This window comes from Fistularia commersonii, chromosome 28 (genome assembly GCF_037954325.1).
Source record: "Fistularia commersonii isolate RoL2024-O1a breed Wild chromosome 28, RoL_Fcom_v1.0, whole genome shotgun sequence".
Taxonomy (NCBI): Eukaryota; Metazoa; Chordata; class Actinopteri; order Syngnathiformes; family Fistulariidae; genus Fistularia; species Fistularia commersonii.
In genome coordinates this window covers 4,076,219-4,097,340 of record NC_141311.1, presented here as the reverse complement: position 1 = coordinate 4,097,340, position 21,122 = coordinate 4,076,219, and the positions used below count along the sequence as shown (strand labels likewise).

Below are 21,122 nucleotides of genomic sequence, written 5' to 3'. Positions count from 1 at the left end.
GGACGACAGGCGACATTATCACAAAAACAGCAGGACTTCCCTCTCAGCGCCACTTTCACCAGACAATTTCCAATGAGCAGGATTTAGACCCCACGTCAACAACGGCAGAAACTGGATTGTTCACCTCGTGTCACCTCCTCACACACAAACACACACCCCCGCCCTCGGGCTTTCTTCATTCCCTCCTCCGTTGTAACCCGCGGTTTCTGACAAATTGCATTGAAACGACATCTCGGGGATACGTGTTCCAGAACAGTCGAAGAATTAAAGGTGCCTTTCATAAGGGATTTCCAAACGCGGTCCCTGTGATCTTTGTCGACCGCTGGGGTTTTTCGCAGGCGGTCTTGGTCAAATGACATTTGGAAATGGCATGTCTGGGAGTTGGAGAATAGAGAATTATGTGTCACTGGAGTGAATGTCTGTGAGAGACGGGCATTAAAAGTGTAATCCAAAAAGCTACTTGTGCTCTATTCTAAAGTTATTGCACGCTCACAATGGAACGTGCAATTTTTGCCAATTAATTTGCAATGTTTTCTTGCTGATCTCCACGGGCGACTTAAGCCGGTACATCTAATGCATGCCGGGGGGGACCTCTCCTCAGTTCCAGGGAACTTCCTCATCAGCATACAAAACCGTCGGAGAAAAGATTGGGGCGGTATAGAAAATGCAAATTTGTGAAAAATACTTCAAAAATGTCTCTGATTTCCATTTGGTGTGAATGAGAGTTGTGTGTCTATCTTTGTGGCACTGTTAAAACCCAGCCGCCCACCCTGCGCCAGCCTGGATCTCTTCTCCAATCCCGGGAAAAAACATACAGATGTCGATTAGACTGCAAATTATAGGACCAATTAATGTTGAACTTTATTACCTTTGCATCTGTTCGTTCATTCCCGGCGTGAAGGTTTCATTTTGTCATGTTTCGCCCCAAAGAGTCTGCAGCTGTGAAACTGCACGTGTTCTGTACGTCACATTTTTCATGTCCAAAAATGTAACGCTCACTTTCAGTTGCCAAGGTTGGTGTTGGGAAGGTTCAGCGGGCGGCAAAGTCCAGAAACTTCACCCTCCTTTTCCGCAGCCAAGCCTTTATAATGTGTGCGGTGTGCTGTTTTGTTCCGCCGTGGTGAAATGCGGTGGGATTCCCTGGAAAACACGCCACGCCAAAGATGTTTTTCTTTCTTCTCTGTACTTTTGCCTTTTAATGGTGCATCGCTGGCACGGAACCACAGTAGGCCACACCTTTTGGACTTTTTTCTAGCAACAACCAAAAAAAAACACAGATATTGGGATTTTTTGGTCTTTGGGTGCAACGCCTCCAGCTTGAATTCCCTCCAGAACCCTGAGCGATGTCGATCCGAGAGCCTCGATAAGCCGGCATTTAACATACGGCTTCTTTCTGGGAAAGTTAAGGCCATATCGGTGGCTTCTACGGGTGCGCATCTGCGTGCCGCTGGAGCGAGGTTCCCCAGGACGGCTCAAGGTTCCTGCCTTCTGCAGGATCGGTGATCGCAAGGGGTTCGGTGCTTTCGACCCGAACATGGTAAAACTACAAATTCCTTGAATGTTTTACTTAGATTATGCGCCGTTGAGGGTTAAATATTACCTTTTATTAACATTTCAAAAACATTTTTATCATAAAGTTGCTGGTAAAAAACAGCGATCCCAACCCCTAACTGTTGAAATGATTTTGTTTCCTGGATCCTGCTCTGGCAGCGATTACAATCACAAATCCCACAAGTACCTGATTATTTCACCTCATTACCAGCACTTAATAGCTTCCACTTGAAATTTAACTTTAGCGGGACATCCAGGCCTGTATGTCAAAAAATATGTGTTAATTTAAAAATTGACAAGATGGGGAAAAAGTAATAGAAATATTAATTGGCTGCATGTTTCGTCGCAGATCACTTGAAGCACTGGTTCGGCATTTAATCCCAATTTATTCTGGTTTGAGTCTGTGGGGAGACTTACATTTTTCTTCCCTCCGTTAGACCCTTTGTGCCATTTTATCTCCTGAACAGGCCCATTTCCATTTGTCTCAGCTATTGCTTATATTTTAAAAGAAAAACACCCTTGGCAGTACTCAAGAAAAGTGTGTGCCGGTGGCCTTGTACACTGGAACCAAGTCAAACACATTAACCAGGGAAAAGCCCTCCAAGAGATCTGAAAATCACACCGGAAACGGGGCTGACTTTTCAAACTACAATGAAGTTCTTTCCCTCTGGTGTTGCTCTGCACCAAAGTGGCCACATTCTTCTGAAACTACAGCTGATTTATATATTTTTAAGATAAGAACATGGAGTATTAGTCTGTGTGCCAGGAAAGTGGGTGGAAACCAGCCATACTGCATGTAATCGTAAACGCTTATCGTCGATAAAAGTTACTCCGTATGCAAAATCCCTCTGCTTGTTTTCAGCTTGTAAGGCAGATTCTGAGACAGTTTATATATATTTCACACATTTTGAAGTTCACATGGGCTTTACACTATCGACTAATAGACTTTTTACTCACAAAATTGTGTTTTGTGAATAATCTTGCATTACATGTTTCCTGACATCTTAATTACATTTTCGCCTGAAAAGGGAGAAAATGTAAAAAATTTGCCCTGCATTATTCAGAGTATATTTGTATGGGTACGTTGCCTGACGTATAAGGTTCATATCCACACAAATAGCACCCGGCGTTTTACTTTACAGCTTATTTTCCTGTTTGTACTCTGAAGTCCAACTTGCACGACAATAACAAAGCACCAAACTGCAAACTTGTCAATAAAATAATTGACTGGATTTCACTGATCCGCCTTCAATACGACATCCTGAACAGGCTGCGGCTTACAGTGAATAGAGCCATTTGTAATCTTTGCAATTATACACAATACGCTTGATGAAACTGGAACGTCCTCCAAAAGGTGGATGTGCATGTTTGAACCCAGTGCATGGAGTAAAAATATGAAAATACCTTTGGATGCGTGCTGTGCAGTGACATTGTTGTCTTACGATTCCATTTCTCTATAAAGTGTATAATGACTGTCTAATTTAAGGGAAGACAGCAGCTTGAGCCTACCAAACGTTTTTACAGGGATTCTATTCAGCTCAGCCTTGCAGAGGCTAAAAATGCCAGACTGAGAAAATCCAGCCAAACTCTGGGTTCAGCTCTTTAGTATAACATTTCCTGACCAACACACGCGTTTCAAACGCCTCTCCATCTAGCGTTTAGACCTTCTGGCCTCTAGTGGTTAAAAGCAGTAACGCAACTGGAATTGCGATCTTATGGGTTCTCAGGCCCTGCAGCATGGACCCTTCCCGGGCAGCTCAAATCACAATTCCTGTCTTTTTTTTTTTTTTTTGATAATTATTACTTTGCAAAGTCAATATGTGCAAGTAATAAAATAATCCATGAGAAAAATACAGATATTGGAACTTTTAATCACATCAACAGTTCTCTACCTAACAGGACTCAGCTCTACCATTCCCCGACTCAGAAATGCGCTGTTCACGTGTTCCAACATGATAATCGTTCAGAGACAGATTTAACATACATACATACATACACACACACACACACACATACAGTACAACTCACTGAATCATTCAGGACCCAGGTCTGCACCACTGTAGCTCACTTTCTATGAAAGTATCAGAAACATGAACAGAAGAATGAGCTGGCAAACCGTAGCGGGGAGGCTCTTTGTGGCTGGAAAGTTCAGTCTGACTTGCACCACCCCACCTGGTGCTGTTAGACACAGTATCCATGTTAGAAGGCATTCCTCTGGATCCATCTCTCCTGCGCGCCCACCTTCTTTGTCACGTGTAAAAAGAAAAAAAAAAAAATCGAAAAATTGAAAACATCGGATGGTGGACGAAGTGCATGGCGGGCAGGCATCGACGAAGAGCTACTCTAAAACAACAGTGCCGCCTGCTGCCTCCAAGGCGGCTTTCAGTTTTTCTGCCTCTTCTTTGGAAACGTTGGCTCGGATCTCCTGGGGAAGAGACTCCACTAGCTTTTTAGCCTGTAGCGGGTTAAAACAAAAATAGAAAGGGGAAAGGGAATAAAACAATTGTCAAGAGATCCAGTTGTAGTGTATAGTATCCCGAGTCAGTGTCAAAACTAGCGGAAAAGCAAAATTAGTTTTTCAAGAGACCTAATAGTTCGCTTGATTTTTAGTGCATTAGAGCATGAACATTTACTTATAGCATTATGAGCATTTATTTGAATTACTGCACAGTGTAGTCACTGCTCACAAGCATCTCCTTAAAATCTCTTTTAGTACCTTTTCCTCTGCCCATCTACCTCTTCTCCCAAACTTTCATCGCCCCAATCCATCCAATATTTATATCTGTATTATACATTACCGCTATACATTTATCTCCAAGGCAAATTTCCCACTTGTCATTTCCAAAATAATTTCCTAAGGAAAGCACCTGTTTTCCTATGCATTTTGCAAGGCACCTGTTTTTAAAAAAAAATTTTTAAAAAATCCACTAGACTATATACTGATCATAATCTCTGTTTTGTTTTTCTGGTACCCATTTGCTACATATTCTTCCATGCTACTGTGGGGGTTGAATTCCCCCAGCGTGGGATCAATAAAGTCAATGGTATCTTATCCCATACTTATAACACTAACCTACTTTCTATGGAGCAACATTCACAAAGTAGCGCTTGCTCATTCAAATATATGGAACTGAAATTCGAATGAATAATACTATTGTCACATGGATCACTTCCTGTGTGGTGACTGGTTGCTGCATGAAGCGTCACAATGTCGGGTTTTGGATGTAGATATGCAAGAAGTTCACATAAATGGTGCAATGAGGGAACTCAAGAGCACCATGAACATCAACCGTCCACCTCAGCAGTGGGACAAATACTATTATCTGTTCGAGGTGCTGCACCAGCAGGTGGAATCAAAGGTCATAACTGACAGCGAACAACACGAGGACGGGGAGACGTACCTGCACCAGATTCAAGCCTTGGATGCAATTCTTCACTTCTTTAATAAGTTTCACTTTTTCAGATGCATTTAACTCTGTCAGTTTTACTGTGAAGTGGGTCTTCTCTTTCCGGACCGGTGCCTCTACTTCTTCTGTGGCCTGGTTTCAGGTGGAAGAAAAAGAAAAAGAAAAAAAAGCACATGATAATTTTATTTGGACCCACAACAAGCTTTAGATCCTACTGTACTATTGTAGTTGTATTCCGAGGTCAATGTGGAATCAACACTTGACTGTTACATTCTGGCTCCAGAGCTACGGCATCCATTAAGATCTAATTCTGAATTTTTCAAAATTCAAAGAAAGTGCATTGAGATTAGGATAGCAAGAGACTTAAAAGTGTAGATTTTCCACCTGAGGCCCAGGCATAGCTGCTGTGGCCATTGCCCCCATTGGCATCATCCCAACATCCTGGATGTTCAGAGTTTTCTGAGAAAATACAAAAAAAACAACAGGTTTGGTCAGCGTGACACGGGCGACCTGCATCCCGCCAACTTATCCTCGTCTGGCTTAAAGTGACACGTACCTTCAGCAGCTCGTTGAGGTCGGACACCTCTAACAGGGTGAGGCTGGCTATGTCATTTACCAGCTGTTGGATTTTTGGAGAATATTGTTTTGGTGCTCCGTCGAACGGAGGTGTGGCGATGGCATCCGACAGAGCGGCGCTGCTGGTCCGGAGGAGTCTGAGCGCACACGGGGCCGGCGTCCGCTGCTGAAGCTGTTGCCTGGGAAAAGGAAATAGATTCGTGGAATGACTGAATGCAATTGGGTCACTTTATTATAGATCTAAAGGGCATTCTCTGGCAGTAAACGTCAGGGCATGGAGGATGTGGCAAACCAGTGAAAAGACAGATTTAGAGACCACTTGACACATCACTTTGATTCCCTCCCATTGAATACCTGGGAATCTAATGTATTACTTATGTTCATTTAACGATTCTATCTGAATTCAATACATCTTGAATATTGAATCAACTACCTTCATCATCATGCTTTCTACTAAATGTATAACACACACAGTGTTATTAGTCTATTTCACCATGCTGGTAACCTTAAAAGTAAATCATCAGTTATACTTGTGGAGCGTGTAGCAGAGCAAAGGCTTACATGTGTAGTTATAAAATGTAACACTTAAATGATGGGTTGGTACATTTATAACATCTCATTCATTCTACAAAAACCTTCAATCCCTTGAGGAAGTCATGATAGCGGTTTAGAGGACATTGCTTCTACATTTAGGTGACATTTGGGCAGTGTGATTGGCAACAGCACTGCAACGCTCTGAAAATGTATTAAGACTTTATAAAGGTGCCCCAGTGGTTCGTTATAACAATGAATTTGACTGCAAAACAATTGCAAGTTGTGCAAAATGTGCAACATTTTGAGGGACTGTTGGGCTGCCCAACAATCAGTCGTTCTCCAAGCTGACAGTCCCAGGGTGGGTGAACGCTGCACCGGGATGTCCTGCATCTTAAACCACATTTTAAAATATATTAACAAGGAAATATGTGAACAAGGTGAGGCAGCGAAGCTGCGCTGTCAGGGGGAACTTGGCAGATTCCCAGTTTCACGAAAGTGACCTTGGACTCCGGATACATAACAGGATGATGCCGGAAAAACGCCGAACGACTCCTATTTTAATAAACGAGACTAAAGAGGACAGACTGACAGGAAAAACAACTTTTAACGTTCAGCACATTAAATTATCTTAAAACAAAAAAAAAAGAACACTATGTAACGCTGCTATGTTAGCATCAGCTAGCATCTACGTTGCAGCAAGTATCCATGAACCTCCTAGGGACTGCAAAACTAATATGCATTTATGGTTAATAGAGGAAAATAATAAAATAGTGAGTGTAACAGGAAAACCAGTCAACGTTAACCCTCCGACTGTCCGCCCTTGAAGGATCCGCCGGACGCTCCGGCGTTACCGCCGCTCCGGTGTTACATGACCGGTAACCGCGGTTACGTACCGGTGGATGCTCGCGGCGGCCCGCAGCGCGGTCCGCAGGCAGCGTCCGGTGCAGTACATGATGGCGTTTACTGGAGATGATTATCCCGGAGAAAACCCTCAAAGAGAACCCCAAAACTAGTCAGGGACAGGTTTCCTCCGAAAGCCCTGTCTCAGAAGCACATGGCGTCCTCAGCGGCTCTGACCTACCCGCCATGCATTGCGTGAACTGTTGGAGAATCTACGGCTGTACGTGAGGGACAAGAAACCCTTTTGACCGGAGGCCAAAGGTTTTAAATGCAGAATAGTGATAATAAATAAGACTATTTCAAGTCATTTAAGCAGAAATGCTAATACAGTATGTCTGTTCCTTTTCTAAAATTTTAAAAAATATTGGGTATTTGAAATTATTATCAATATTATTTAAATTCATATTCTATTTCAACCAATAAATTGACATGACAATGATGTTGGTGATAACAATAAAAAGATGTACAAGTCAAATACAAAAATAAAAGATAGCGGAAAGTCATTTGGTATCTTTATAGTCCAAAAGCCTAATTTGCCATTGGCTGGCCCATGTGTTCTATGTTGTTTTTTAATTGGCTGGCCATGTGTTCTATGGTGTTGTTGTTTTTTAATTGGCTGGCCATGTGTTCTATGGTGTTGTTTTTATTGGCCGGCCCATGTGTTCTATGGTGTTTTGTTTTGTTCTTGCTATTTTGTCTAAATTAAAAGCTTTACTACTAAAGCCTTAATAAAATTATCTGTATATTTTAGAATTATATTTATAATTCGTAATTGGAATTCCTTCCCCACGACAATGAGCTACTACTTCCATCAGAAGAAACTATGCAAAAACTCTTAGGTGCTGTTAAATGAAATCATAGAGCAGAATTAATTGGAGAATGAAGTCCAATTCCAAAGAATGATTGCTTTCTAGTCAATTGTAGGATTATTCACAAAAAAGAATGATAATGTTTAAATAAACGATTCTCATGTTTGAATGAAACCCAGTATTCAACCATTATTTCTTCCCTGTGTGTTCTGTATTCATGGCTCACACAAAATAAAGAATAATATCTCCACATACAAACTGCATTTGTCTACTTATTTTGTGTCCGTCTTCTTGTACCAGCATTGAACACTGGGGACAAGCACAAGGGAATCCTCTTAGCCAGGTAATCTCTGCACCCATCTGCTGTTGCGGTCATCTGCCACAGCCGACCAGCATCAAATATGCCATCTCCATGACTGTCAACCAGCACTGTCAAGTAGAGGTGATGGAGCATCTGAGAGAGAAACATGATTTCATGAGCTGAAAAAGTACATGGCAAGTACATGGTGTGATTTTCTGCTTCTGTCCTCCAGACCATGCTGCTGTCTCCCCTGGCAGAGAGAAACTGGAAGGCGCTGTGCTCAGTGCTTGAAGACGTGCTTGAGGAAAAGTCCCACAAGCAGTTGTTTGCCTTGGAACTGGGCTCTGGGACCGGGCAGCATGTCATACGCTTTGCCCAGACGATGCCCTTTGTCACCTGGCAACCATCAGACATCCAGGAAGAGTCTCGGGAGAGGTATGGAAAGATTATTACGAGGACTTTGCACGTTTGAGGCTCGACTCATTTGAGGGACCCTGTTAGTCACCAAGTTTCTCTTGTCGGCTGGAAAAGAAGCTTAAGAGTTGCAAAGGAAATGTAAAACATGAAAAAATTACTTCACACCCATAGTATGGTTTGTGGCAGAGGATGTGTTTTTTCCCCGTTTATAACAAGTGTCAAACTCAAGGTCTGCGGGCCAAATGTGGCCCGCCATGTCATTTTATGTGGCCCGTGAGAACGCCTTAAAAGGTCTGATTGTTTTAAGATAAAGAAGTCAAATGCATGCATTGACCATAAACTACATTTCCCACAATTCATGCCGCCAAGTGACCTGCAGTGTATCTACGTCAATGCAATTTTCAACAAGTGAAATTGAGAAATACAAATGATCCCTAAACTTCCAGGAAGAGAAAAGTTGACGCAGGTGGAAAGTTGTTTCAAAAGAGATGGGAAGGCGAATACATGTTTGTGCTTCAAGGAGAAAAAAAAAACTGTATATCTTTTGTGTTATGAGGCAGTGCCGGTTGTCAAAGAGTACCATCTACGTCTGCATTTTGACACCAAACATGGAGCTGAGTATGCCAAAGTTCCAGAAAAACAAATTGTCCAAGAATTAAAAGCCAAACTATGATGACAACAGAACGTGTTCACGAAAGCAGCATCCAAAAAAACTGCAGCAGTCAAAGCTAGCTTTATTGTGACTGAAGAAAACAAGCGAACTGCAAAGTCTTTTGCAGATGGTGCCTTTTTGAAGCAGTACACACTGAAGGTCTGTAAGCAGGTGTGTCCCAACCACTTTTAAAAATGTCACTTTATCTTTACCTCACTTTTAACTAGCAGGAAACCTGGCAACACGGCTGGTCAAAGGGACACGCAGCTACATTTATTTTACATGACATTTAGTTAAATTTGATTTACCGGTACATGATTTACTTTGCAGCATTAAGGCATACATTGCCGCAACCAATGTGAAGACAGTGCTGCCACCAGTCCACCTGGATGCCGGTGAGCCGTGGGAGAAATGGGCCGGCCTTCCACAAAACTCCTGTGACCTCATTGTTGTCATTAACTTACTGCAGTATAGCTCTTTTAAAACTGCTCAGGTAGGCTGGCTCGACTGAAATATTCAGATGATTTATCAAGCTCGTACTTAATGATGTGTATTACATATTATCATATATCATTATATGTTGCTCCCTAACATTTTCCAAAGGGTGTTTTCACTGGAGCCGGTCAGCTGATCAAACAAAATGGCCTTTTGATGACATATGGGGTACGCATAAACTGTATATATTATTTTTATGGATTCAAAACATCAGGTAATCTGGGATGTTTTTCAGGTGTATGCCATAAATGGTACCATTACGCCACCCTGCAACGAACTTCTGGACGAAGAGCTTCGAAAAATGCAAGTAGGAAATAAAATTGACATACAATGGAGCTCATAAATGGCTGCCCACTTTTTCTCGTCTCTGGATCCATTGAATTTCTCTGAAGTTTTTATCAGATAATTACACAGAGTTCTCAACAATTTTAAAATTCAGTCAGCATTTTCACAGAAATATCAGTCGTCATGTATTAATGCTATTTGCAATAAATTCCAGAAGTATTTTGTAGATTTTAAAAGTACACCTAGCGTTCTCTCTGCATGTGGATGAGAAGAGAACCTATTCATTTTATTAATTTTGGGTGAACTGTTCTTTTTCCTTGAGTCGCTGTCACACTAATTGGTTGAAGGAGTATTTTACTTAAAACAATTTTGCACTCTCCAAGGTAGATAGATATATCTTGAATGCTTAACATAAGGATTCGTCTACCGCTGTGGGACTTTCCTTTATTTATTCTTTTATTCCCTTTCAGATAAATCTGCTCTTACAAAGTTTGAATATTCTTTTTATGGGAGGGTCACTGCACCATAATAATACGCATAATACAATGCCAAAAAATGTAAATATTTCAATTAAATTTTTCATTTTGTTCAATTTACATGCTACCTAGTTGGCCCATGCATAAAAATTAAAACACAAATGTGGCCCGCCAGCCAAAATAATTGCTCACCCCTGGCATAACATGAGCTTACACGCTGGCAGAATGTGATGTTGTTACACAGGAATCCAGAATGGGGCCTCCCGGACATCGACGTGCTCAGACAGCTGGCCTATGGGAACGGGATGCGCTTAGAGAGGATGGTGAGTTCTACCTGTAGCTTCTAATTGATACCCATGACATTCTAACGTCCATCTTTTTCATTGTTCCTACAGATTGAGATGGAAGAATATTACAAATGCCTTATCTTCAGAAAACTGTGATTAGTTTTCTTGACACTGTAAACTTTAAAATCAAAAATTTATTGCCACAGTCCTTATAGAATCAGAATTGCAGTATAATGGATTTGTGTAGAAAATATAATTGCTTTCACATCCTGTACGTTTGCCATGTGGTGACTGTTATGTATTTGAAAGAAATAAATTGTTTATTCCACCATAATCTGTCTGTCTGATGGCCAACATTCCCAAAGAAGAGAAACAATTGGACAGTAAGAACCAGATTTTTATTAAATATAAATTTAAAATTACTTTTAACAGATCAGAATGATGGAAGGTCACAGATGGAAAATAAAGTTACAAAAATCACTGATTGACTGCGTGATACATGCGGCACAGTGTTCATTCTGCAAGCTTTTCACTTTTTCCCCAGGAGCGGTCCCGCCTGTTCTCACTGCGTCGGTTAAAAGTCGCAAACATATTAAAGGCAAGACTGACTTCTTCATTGTTGGAGGCAATTTGCTGTTATAGTTAAAAGTTCTTTTGCATTTTATCTTGTGATGAACACAAGTCCATTTGCAACAAGGGAAACTGTGTTTTTTAAAGGCCTGAATTTTTTATTTTCGTATTCATAGTTGTATAACGTACAGAAAGCTCTAGGTTATTTCTTAAAGATGAAAGGACCATCTAACTAATTTTTGGACAGTTCCGCCAAAACACACAATACCCGCCATGTTTATTATTTCAAACATGATGCTTAAAATGAACAAATAAATACCCAAACAAAATTACCCAAGTTTGTGTTTATCTGCAAAAATGATGGGGGGGACAACGGATCCGAGAATTACGACTGGAATGTTGAGCTGTGAGTCTGACAGAGATGTGAATTAGTACTATTTATTTCAGGCGTTCGACTGTGCTTTCGTTCATGGTTCTCACTCGACCACATTCTCTTCAACGTCACACACAGAAGTCTCTCAGTCACTGCGGAGTGTTACAACACGTTGCAGTATTTCCATTCCAGATAATTAAAAAAATGTTACATGCCTATCTTGCTTAAAAAATATGAGACAAAGGATGGTTTAGTCTTGTCTTTTTTTCATCAATTATCATATATTCTTGTTCATTTGCAACTTTAATACCACTTACTAGTTCTGATCTTCCGTTAATTGTTGAATAAGGAAATACTACATACATATCAGCTGGAAAGAGACAGGTAAGAGTGAAAAGTTCAGGGTTATGTTGCCCTCTCATGCAACATCACCTTCCCCTAACTCCCTAGACTTGAATGGCAGAGGCAGGGGCAGGCAAGGAGAGTATTTCTGCAACATCATCACAATATTTCACATTGCCACAACATCACAGCAAGATGGAAAGTAGGAGGCGTGTTTCCAGAGGGAATCCTCAAAGTCCAGAGAGAGGGGAGAGACGGTGTAGTGTGTGGAGCCTGCAGCGTGATGACCTTTCAGTCAAAGGAAATGAGCTGTGCCTCTGCGTTGCCAGGCACTGCTTGGGGGGCCTGCTGCTGGGATGGCTGCGGCTGCTGCTGCTGCTGCCCACCCGGAGTCGCCACCTATCAAATAACAGATGCAGGTTTAATGACGACTAGGAATGAGGGAATTATATGTGGCGTATGGACAAATTATTTCATGATTAACGAGCAGGAGCAAAAAGACTGACTTGCTGGTACATGGGCTGCTGGCCAGGCATGTACGGTTGTTGAGGGGGCATGTTGGGGTCCTGCCCTGGTAAGGCTGAAATCATGTTCTGCATGCTGTACGGCTGGTAGCCCATGTAACCCATACCATTGGTCGGGGCTGCCTGGGACATAGGGGGTAGACTCTGGGCCTGAGACACCACATTCTGCAACGATTAGAGGAATTATTACAGCCATTAGCTTAACGGTGTAACATTCTGGGATTTAAAAACTCAAGTGTGCGACATGGAAAGTCCATCACACCTGATAGCCCTGTGTAGGAGTAGGCTGGTAGTTGGAATAGGGAGGACTAGTTGTAGGTGGTGCTTGACCAGGTGGGGGAGCTGCCTGGCCATTGGTTCCTCCCGCCTGATACATGTATGCATTAACCATATTGGGATCTGGGAAGAGACAATAATCAGTTATAAATACAGGGCTTCATTTAAATGAAAATAAATACCTATATTTTGGTTATAAGGAGTGTAATTGCGAAAACGTTTGTCTGGCAGCAGTAAATAAGCACACATAAAGTTTAAATTTACATTTGAAAAAAAAAAAAAATTTTTTTTTTTTTACAAGTATTTTCACAATTTTCCTCAAGGTATTTATTACAAAATGATGAAAAAGACTGTCAACTGCACATTTTTGTTTTAAATATCGTGCTAAAATGCTTTGCTTGCATTGGGAACATGATCACTATCCTTGATACAGAAACTTTCTGCCGCACAGACAAACACGCTGTCAAAACTGGGGATCTTGTGACAAAGGGTAGGAAGGGTAACCGCATCAACTGCGGGTGAGATCTTAAGGGCACATATTCAATGAGCAGCTACCAGTAAATATCCCTTCTTCTAATTTGGAGCCCAATTTTTGTCGGGTGATTCAGCAAAAAAAGGGAGAAAAAAATTCCCAGAAAATCTTTTCATCGAGAACATTTGTATCAAATGGCGGAAAATCTCTTAAGTGGTCAGTAATGATTGGTATAGGCTTATTGACTGTCTCACCTGTGGGAGCAGGAGGCAGGGCCTGGTACTGTGGAGGTGCAGTCTGCCCAGCCTGGTTCAGATAGATGTTGTGCATTGGAGAACCCTCCACAGAACCAGCAGGGCTGAAGGTGCCTGGGTAACTTGGTGGCGCACCGGGTTGATAAACAACCCCTCCTGCGACGTTTGGAGGCAAAGACTGCATCTGCGTGAAACCATATATCAACACTTTTATAGTCAGAACTATAGAAAACATGAACGTGTAGTCGGCACTGTATGTGGCAGGAGTCAACATTGTTAGCACCTGAGCATACGGGAGGGAGAAAGCAGGCATTTGGGCTCTCATTTGGATTGTGTGCTTCTGCTGCTCCAGGCGCATCTGCCTCTCCTTTTCCTGCTCCTGGAGGCGCTGAATGGCTAGCTGTCTTTGCATCTCAAGATATTCCTTTGGGGAAAAAAAAAGCATGCGGTTAGCACGGCATTGCGATTGGTCACCATCTACCCTGACACAGCTGAGCCTCTGTTTATTACCTGTTTCTTCTGTCTCATGATCTCCAGTTTTTGTGCGAGCTGGATCTGCCTCTGCCGCTCTGCTTCCTCCGCGGCACGCCGCAGTTTCTCTCTATGTTCATCCCGAAGAGCATTAAGGGCTGCTCTGGCGTCCCGCACTTGAGCCAGTTTGTCCTGCAACCCCTCATAGTACACTGCCAATGACAATCATTCAACATGTTAGGCTGAGGGTGAAAAATGAATACACAAACTCTTGAACCAAGAAATTCTACATTTTCCTTGTTTGCAAATACAGAAGTTTTAGAATCAGTGCTGGAATCAAACAAAGACCCTTCTTGCAATGGGGTGAAAAAGCTAACCACTGCATCATTCTGCCCCTCGTCTTCTACCTCTGTTTTCAAAAATATTTCACAATGTTTCTATGAACTGTACGTAATGTAATTGCGTCGCAGAGCACCGAACCAAGTCAGTGAAATGTCGATTCATAAGATTAAGAATGTAACACTTACGTCGCTTCTCGTCTAGCTGGTTGAGGATGTCGAGGAGCTGCGGATGCATGTTGTTGATGGATTGGAACAGAGAGAGTACAGCGCTGTCATTGGTGATGCTGCGCCCGCGCATATGGTTGCTCTTCATGCGGTTGAGGAAGGTGGTGACTGCATTTTGCAAAGCCTTGAGGAACTGCTCATGATTTTCCTCAGACTCCCCGTTCTGGTATTGCTGCTAAAGAAGGTAACAGGAACGTAGAACATCATGTCACTGTCTTACTCTCCGGCGGATTAAAACTACACCTTAGAAAACTTTTAACATACCTCCACTATGTTGACTGGCTGCACTGGGACATGACTCTCTACAGACTGACTTATCTGAGGAAGGGGCTCAGTCAGTGGTACAGGGGCTGGGGCGGACGGGGTGGGACTCTTGCGTGCCTCCTCTTGCTTCTTTTCCCAGTACGTTCTGTTCAGGTAGCGGGCCAGCTGATGAAAAGTCACATATTGATATTAGTATTATAAACGTGCCACGATGTAGAAATTTGAAAGAGTTGGCAGGCTCGATACCTCAGGGTCAACATCTTCCGCTGATGGAGCAGAGGAATTCTGGAGAGAAGGAGTGGCAACAGCAAATGACACTCCCGATAACCTTTAAATCCTGTTAATTCTGCTTTGTTGGGAAAATAATAAATGCTTGAGAGAAAGAAAACATGGCAGGTCTTACCACAGGAGAAGTGTAGAGGGTGCTAACTGGTGGTGCAGAGGAAGTCACTGGGGTGGGGTCGGCTTTTGGATACACAGAATATGAGTTCTTCTGCCTCTGTAAGAACACATACATCTGTGTAACTGTCTCCCCAAGTAGGCCGTACAAAACAGATGAAGGAAATCAGCAGTTGTTTCAACGCACCATACGCTCCTTCTCCTCAGCCTCACTTTGGGAGAGAGCAATGGCGAGCTGCAGTTCTTCTTCCTCCTGTAGTGCGGCTTCATCTCGCTTTGGGGGCATCTGGTCACAGAGCAGAGCCTTTTTAGAGTGGCATCATAATGTACATATTGTTATTGTGCAGGTGAAATAGTCACCCACATCACCATGACCTAAACCATGTCTTTTCTCAACCTTTGGTATCTAAAATCATTACTTGGGACTGCTGGGACAGAGGACTAGTCAGGTACTCAGGTGGCAGTTCAGCAGAGCCTGTGGTCTGGGCTTTCCCTTCAGTTTTCCTGAGTGGAGGAGAGAGGGAGGGGTGGCTGGTGAGGAGAAGGGATTAGGGAGGACAAACAACTTTGTAAATCAGTGGAGAAAATCGTGCAGCATGACTCATCAAGATTTCTGTAAAGACAGAACAAATGATTGGCATACTGAATGTTTAAGATGACAACAACATCAAGACAGAATCTAGAAACAAGAGGATAAATAAGGCAAAGCGGTAAACAGCCTGGAAGAAATACACAGACAGTCTGGCAGGCATTTTAGGGAGATGAGATGGGACAAGATATGGATAAGTTTAGATTTAAATGCACCACTTTAGAATCATTCAGGCTTTGGGGGAAACGTGCCACAATGAAATGCATCCCATTTCTGAGTCACACTGTTCAGAATATGGCAACTTGAAATTTGGTTTCATGAGAGCTATTTTTAACAAAACACCATAAAATCCGGAGTCATTTGAAAGCATTTGCAGTTGCTTGTGTCGGTGAAAGAAAAATAACATCTCTGGACGATGGCCCCAAGTAACAGGACCCAAGAGATTCTAGAATGGAATATGAAATACAGTGAGCAATAAATGTGTGAGTAGGTGTAGGTGCCGACATTTATCAAACATTGAAGAGAAATTGAGCAAGGAGCTGAAGTGTGCAACTGCAATAATATACACTAAACAGGTAGTTATCTACATTGCTGGACACAACCCGGGTCGCAGCACCTAAAGCACCATTTAACATACTTATTGACGGTACTGTCATCAGGCCCAAGGACTCACTTGTTAAGCAGCTCAAAGCAGGGCTCACACACTCGTACTTCCTTCTCTATGCCAAACTTCGGAATGGTGGAGTATTTAGATGAACACTTGCCACAAAAAATCTGGCCACAAGCTCGACAGTGATGCTGGAAAAATAAGTAGCACAAATGGAGGTCAACTGCCACAAAAATGAATCGACATTAACAAGCACTGGTGCAACTCATGGAGGCAGACTATTACATTTACAACTGTCCTACTTTCAACAAAGCCCAGCCCACCTTTCTTGTCATAACTCCAAACTGAACTCTGCACCGGTGACATTCTTCAGCATCAACCCAGTCAGGCGCCTGAACAAAAACACAATCTGTTATGACTGATATAAATGCACTGAGTTTTTCTTTTTTTTTTATTATCAAAACTTTACTAGAGTAAGGAAAAGAAAATATCTCACCCTCTCAGCGGCAAACATGGCATCACTCTCCTTAAACTCAGGGAACACATGGCCTGAAATATACAAAGAAAACAATTATTTAACAAACTAAATACTATGCTGCTGAGAAACTACAGGAGCGGGAATCGCGAGAGGCCCTGCAAGAAATATCGCAATCCTTTAGCCAAGGTAAAATACCGACATATTCATTTTAACTACAAATAGTGTCCCTACAGAAACATGTTTGAGACAGTTGTTTTGATCAGTCAGAGAAATCAACAGCACCATCTAGTGGACTGAAAACATACTATTGTTCTAAAAATGAATCTGGTGTTTGAAAAACGTGTCCATATTTCAATGCAATATTGCCTCAAATCACCAATTCAACACAGTGTCATTATTGTTTGCAGCCCTACTTCATAGTATTTGGCAGTTATTTCATCATGGTAATTAGTTCAGAATTTAGTGTTTAAAGTAGGTAAAAAAGTAGTGAGAACAACAAAACAGTAATGTAATAGCACATGCAAATATGTACACTTACCTTCCACTTTCATGATTTGGTAAGTGTCTTGAACCACCTTATATTTTGGCTCATTTCGGAAGGCATGGGCCCAGGCCTGAATCAGGTAAAGGATCTTGTTTCTGACATTTGGCTCCGTCTGTTTCTAGTTGTAAAGAAAAACAAATGACGAAAACGTGCTTCTAAACCAAAAAGCGTTCATCTTGTAGATACGGGCGTAAATTCTACTCTCTAAGCGCCCTCCGCTGAACAGGAAGTGGACAATGTAAACAGTATAAACATATTATTTAATAACAATGTGGCTGATGACAGGACAGGACACTAGATGGAAAGTCCCCAGCTTTGAAAAAAAAACTCATCACAAGACAATACCATCATCAGGAAGTCTACATCATCAGGGCGCTGCAAGAGCCCATACAACTAGATGTAACAAGGATCCAGATATTTCAAGTTCACACTGATACAGAGACAATTATGTCTGTGGGGAAAGGTGATGAAATTAACCTTTACATTAAACTCACCTGGTAATGTTACATTTGAGTTTAAAAACAGGATGCTTGAAATGTATTTAGATAAGATGGAGGGTAATAATATAAAATCTGCAGCTAATCTTTTCCATTTGGTCTGGCAAACACTATCTTCATGAGGTAAAATATTTTGAGGATTTTAAAGAACTGCTTTATGGGAACTTGCTACAATGGTGCGACCTCAGAGTAATAACAATACAGCAGAATGAAAGGTCACCTTGAGTAGATCCTTAAGTTCCTCCATCGTTTGTTTACTTGCCACCTCATCATGAACTGTCTGGCCACAGTTTTTCACGACAGACTCCAGGACCTAAAGAATGGGGCAGCATTATTGTTTTTCTTGGAATGCACATAACTTTGTAGTCTTCTTAAAGAGAGACTTGTAAAAAAAGAATACACTAGCAAAGCTACAATTCATGATTCTGATGTGTTCTATGAAACAAAACTGAAAAAAAATGAGCATTTTATTCAATTTTCCATGATAAAAAAGTTGAGAGGGGCCTTATTTTTCTCAACCTTCACAGTAATAAATTCAAAATAAATTGCTCCACTAATGGTATCCAACTGAAAATGATTAGCTACATCTGAATTCAATGCCAGTTAAGGCCAGAGTTTTGGCATTTCTGTTGGTCTGAATACTTTTGTTATTTTGGAAATATGAACATAGTATCCTTTTGATTAACACTCGAGAACTTCCATGCTGTTGTTAGCGTGTGTCTGGCAAGGATGCTAATATTTGACCCCACTGCTGGAGGTTATATCTGTCCATTACAGGATAAATGGGAGATGGCTTAGCAACTCTCATGACACAACTCCTAATCTGTAAACAGCTAGATGATGATAACAACCTGATAAACCGGTGCTTCCCAAATAGTAATGGTTCATTTATCACCAGCTGAGACCTAAGCAAACGTTGCTTACACCCTTCCAGTATACACACATCTTACCTCAAGTGCATAAAGGGCTACATGTGGATTTTTGTCATTCAGCTTCTTTTTGATGGCCCCAATTGCATACTTAGCCCTGTGAACGAAAAATAATGCTTAACAGTCTGTCAGACTGGTAAATGAATAAGAACACAAATATTTGTTATTTATATATATATAATGATATATATTTTCAAAAAATAGGTCACAGGGGTGGTGAATATAAAGCAAATACAGCAGAATCCCTCACTGTGTGTCTCCTTGTCGGATGAGATCACAGATTTGTAGAATAGATTCCCAGTCTGTCTCCAGCAACAGCTGACTTGTGGCTTTATCTGAAATGAATACGTATAGTTAAAACTTAAACAACTCCGACCATATCAAGGCTACTTGACTTTCTCAGGTAGAAAGTCAGGCCTACTACTTGTAGGCCTGCATGGGGGATAGATTATAATACATGTCAGGCCTACATCTGTCAGAAAGTCAGCTACATGTTTACACTGCAATTGAAGCATAAATGACAAAATTCTTAAAAGTACAGTTAAATACTTGTGCTACCTGGACAAAGTATCCAATTATTTGCAGATTGAGATTTCTCTACAAAGCAGAAGTAGCTTATATCAACAACTTATAACTCAAATAACTATAAGTCTTTATCCTTCGGATAGAAAAAAACAGCTGAGTTGGTGTGAGGGAAGAGGATGCAGTAGATTAGTTTAGATGGAGGCAGATGATTCCTTGTGGCGATCCCAGAAGGGAACAGTTGAAAGGAAAAGACCAAGACTGCATTTCTAAAACAATCGACCACGAGAAGATCATTTAGGTCAACGACTTTGCATTTGGTTGGAAGAAATGAATAAATATCTTGTCTACGTGTTTGACCATTTGTAACATCTTTCCTTTTTTTCAATGTTGTGAGGCCCCAGTATGAAGAGGGTTTCATGTGCATTAAACAGGCTGATATATCATCGTTATCTCACAGAAAACCTGGCAATACCCCTGCACAGAAACAGTCTGCAATGAAATGGAAGAAATAGTTGGTAGCAAATGACATTGAAAAGGAGGCCAGTAAGAGATGAATTTGGCCAACCATACAAAGAGACAATCGGGAGATATTAGGCGAAGATTACCGCCTGCCCAGTATTCATATTCCTCCACTGTGATCCATTTTACTGTGATCAGCTAATAAAAATGTTTTTGTAAGGTTAGTGCCAGACAAGGCCAATCCGAATGTGCGGTTGAATTAGGGGAGATACTTAAGCAATCGTAAATCAATAAATATGGAAAAAAAAAAAAAAAAAAACAACCATCAACCTCTGACTATTTCACACTGAATGTCAGTGCCTGGTGATCTGACATAACGAAGGCATGATTACAAATCTCCTTCGCAGTGATGGTATCGTTTGGAGATGTGCTTGAACTTGAAATAATCAAATAGGATTCGACGATAAGTGTTATTGAACGAACTTGACATTAACCTATTTGAAATCAATAGTTGTTCGACAGCAATCTCAACCTACAGCTACGGGAGGTGATTTTTAAAATCCGGCAACGTGCGTTCGTATGAATGATTCAGGAAAATAACGAGTGGGACTTTTTATTTTAGAATTTTAGTCGCTGTTTAAACGGTTTGGCAAAATATGTGAGCAATATGGGCCTTCGAACAATAGCGGTGAATTTGTTAGCAGGCTAAAATTAGCTGGCCTGGGAACCGGAGCCACAGCCCTCAGCGTCTTCCAAAACAATACGCTGGAAAACATCGCACTTTGACATAGAGTAAACTATAAACATGACGAACATTTGAAGAACTTACCCAGAAGCCTCTCAAATGTACCGCCTCCTTTTCCCATGTTAGAATCGAAGCCTTAAAATAGCTGTCAAGACGTGTGGTTTTTCCTCGACGTCTCCTGTTATTTCACCGCTGAGGTTGTTCTGCTAGCTCGCCGTTAGCCACCGAGCTCAGCTGTGTTGCGTTTCCTACTTCCCACTTCCGCCGTAGAAACACAGCAGCAGGAAAAGGGGACAGCGCCCCCTAGCGATCAATCAATGCAACTACAAGTGCGTTTGATACAAACTGGTGGAGCTTTAAAATGTGCTGGCATCTGTTGAAAAAGATTCATTTCTAATTCAGCAATTTATACCTGCAAAAATGCACATATCACCGTACGTGCAACCTATTTAATTATTGAAAAACCCACATAAAACCAAGACTAAAAGAGGAAATGAGTTAAATTACACAGTGTGTTAAATATGTTAAATTAGTAATATTATCCACAT

At 41.5% G+C, this 21,122-nt stretch overlaps 3 protein-coding genes across 11 annotated transcripts; 1 reads left to right on the top strand and 2 right to left on the bottom strand.

Moving 5' to 3' along the window:
• Positions 1-1,587: 1,587 nt before the first annotated feature.
• mrpl12 (mitochondrial ribosomal protein L12) lies at positions 1,588-7,163 on the bottom strand. The gene is made up of 5 exons (XM_086175748.1): positions 6,962-7,163; positions 5,515-5,713; positions 5,343-5,417; positions 4,953-5,090; positions 1,588-4,006 (listed from the first exon to the last, which is right to left on the bottom strand). The coding sequence occupies exons 1-5, from the start codon at positions 7,018-7,020 to the stop codon at positions 3,890-3,892; spliced, it is 588 nt and encodes a 195-aa protein (XP_086031874.1). The 5' UTR covers positions 7,021-7,163; the 3' UTR covers positions 1,588-3,889.
• Positions 7,164-8,146: 983 nt separating this feature from the next.
• On the top strand, positions 8,147-10,982 carry LOC147217235 (methyltransferase-like 26 B). Its single transcript, XM_086175691.1, has 7 exons — positions 8,147-8,219; positions 8,311-8,513; positions 9,478-9,640; positions 9,751-9,810; positions 9,878-9,945; positions 10,648-10,726; positions 10,799-10,982. Exons 1-7 carry the CDS (start codon positions 8,190-8,192, stop codon positions 10,844-10,846), a joined length of 651 nt encoding a protein of 216 aa, XP_086031817.1. The 5' UTR covers positions 8,147-8,189; the 3' UTR covers positions 10,847-10,982.
• Positions 10,983-11,066: 84 nt separating this feature from the next.
• hgs (hepatocyte growth factor-regulated tyrosine kinase substrate) lies at positions 11,067-20,800 on the bottom strand. Of its 9 annotated transcripts, none has more exons than XM_086175682.1 (20): positions 20,659-20,800; positions 19,096-19,180; positions 18,867-18,942; positions 18,137-18,229; positions 17,414-17,537; positions 16,894-16,946; positions 16,721-16,789; positions 16,464-16,588; positions 15,621-15,732; positions 15,389-15,505; positions 15,206-15,301; positions 15,049-15,087; positions 14,803-14,967; positions 14,500-14,713; positions 14,012-14,184; positions 13,785-13,925; positions 13,502-13,685; positions 12,762-12,898; positions 12,482-12,664; positions 11,067-12,374 (listed from the first exon to the last, which is right to left on the bottom strand). In XM_086175682.1, the coding sequence occupies exons 1-20, from the start codon at positions 20,693-20,695 to the stop codon at positions 12,267-12,269; spliced, it is 2,331 nt and encodes a 776-aa protein (XP_086031808.1). In that variant the 5' UTR covers positions 20,696-20,800; the 3' UTR covers positions 11,067-12,266. The 9 variants fall into 9 exon arrangements, with proteins under 9 accessions (XP_086031808.1, XP_086031809.1, XP_086031811.1 ...); XM_086175683.1 differs by having other exon boundaries at positions 14,500-14,710; XM_086175685.1 differs by having other exon boundaries at positions 15,389-15,487.
• Positions 20,801-21,122: the final 322 nt, after the last annotated feature.

What these genes read in the sequence shown, in the direction of transcription:
- LOC147217235 (XM_086175691.1), top strand. Translation starts at nt 8,190, where the DNA reads ATGACTGTCAACCAGCACTGTCAAGTAGAG. An exon ending in GCTCTTTTAAAACTGCTCAG is followed by an intron (nt 9,641 to 9,750) that starts GTAGGCTGGCTC and finishes CATTTTCCAAAG; the next exon opens with GGTGTTTTCACTGGAGCCGG. An exon ending in GGATGCGCTTAGAGAGGATG is followed by an intron (nt 10,727 to 10,798) that starts GTGAGTTCTACC and finishes TTGTTCCTACAG; the next exon opens with ATTGAGATGGAAGAATATTA.
- hgs (XM_086175682.1), bottom strand. Translation starts at nt 20,695, where the DNA reads ATGGGAAAAGGAGGCGGTACATTTGAGAGGCTTCTGG. An exon ending in TAGCCCTTTATGCACTTGAG is followed by an intron (nt 18,230 to 18,866) that starts GTAAGATGTGTG and finishes CCCATTCTTTAG; the next exon opens with GTCCTGGAGTCTGTCGTGAA. An exon ending in CCATGTTTGCCGCTGAGAGG is followed by an intron (nt 16,790 to 16,893) that starts GTGAGATATTTT and finishes GTTTTTGTTCAG; the next exon opens with GCGCCTGACTGGGTTGATGC.
- mrpl12 (XM_086175748.1), bottom strand. Translation starts at nt 7,020, where the DNA reads ATGTACTGCACCGGACGCTGCCTGCGGACCGCGCTGCGGGCCGCCGCG. An exon ending in GCCGCCGCGAGCATCCACCG is followed by an intron (nt 5,714 to 6,961) that starts GTACGTAACCGC and finishes TCCTTTTCCCAG; the next exon opens with GCAACAGCTTCAGCAGCGGA. An exon ending in ACCTCAACGAGCTGCTGAAG is followed by an intron (nt 5,418 to 5,514) that starts GTACGTGTCACT and finishes GTATTTTCTCAG; the next exon opens with AAAACTCTGAACATCCAGGA.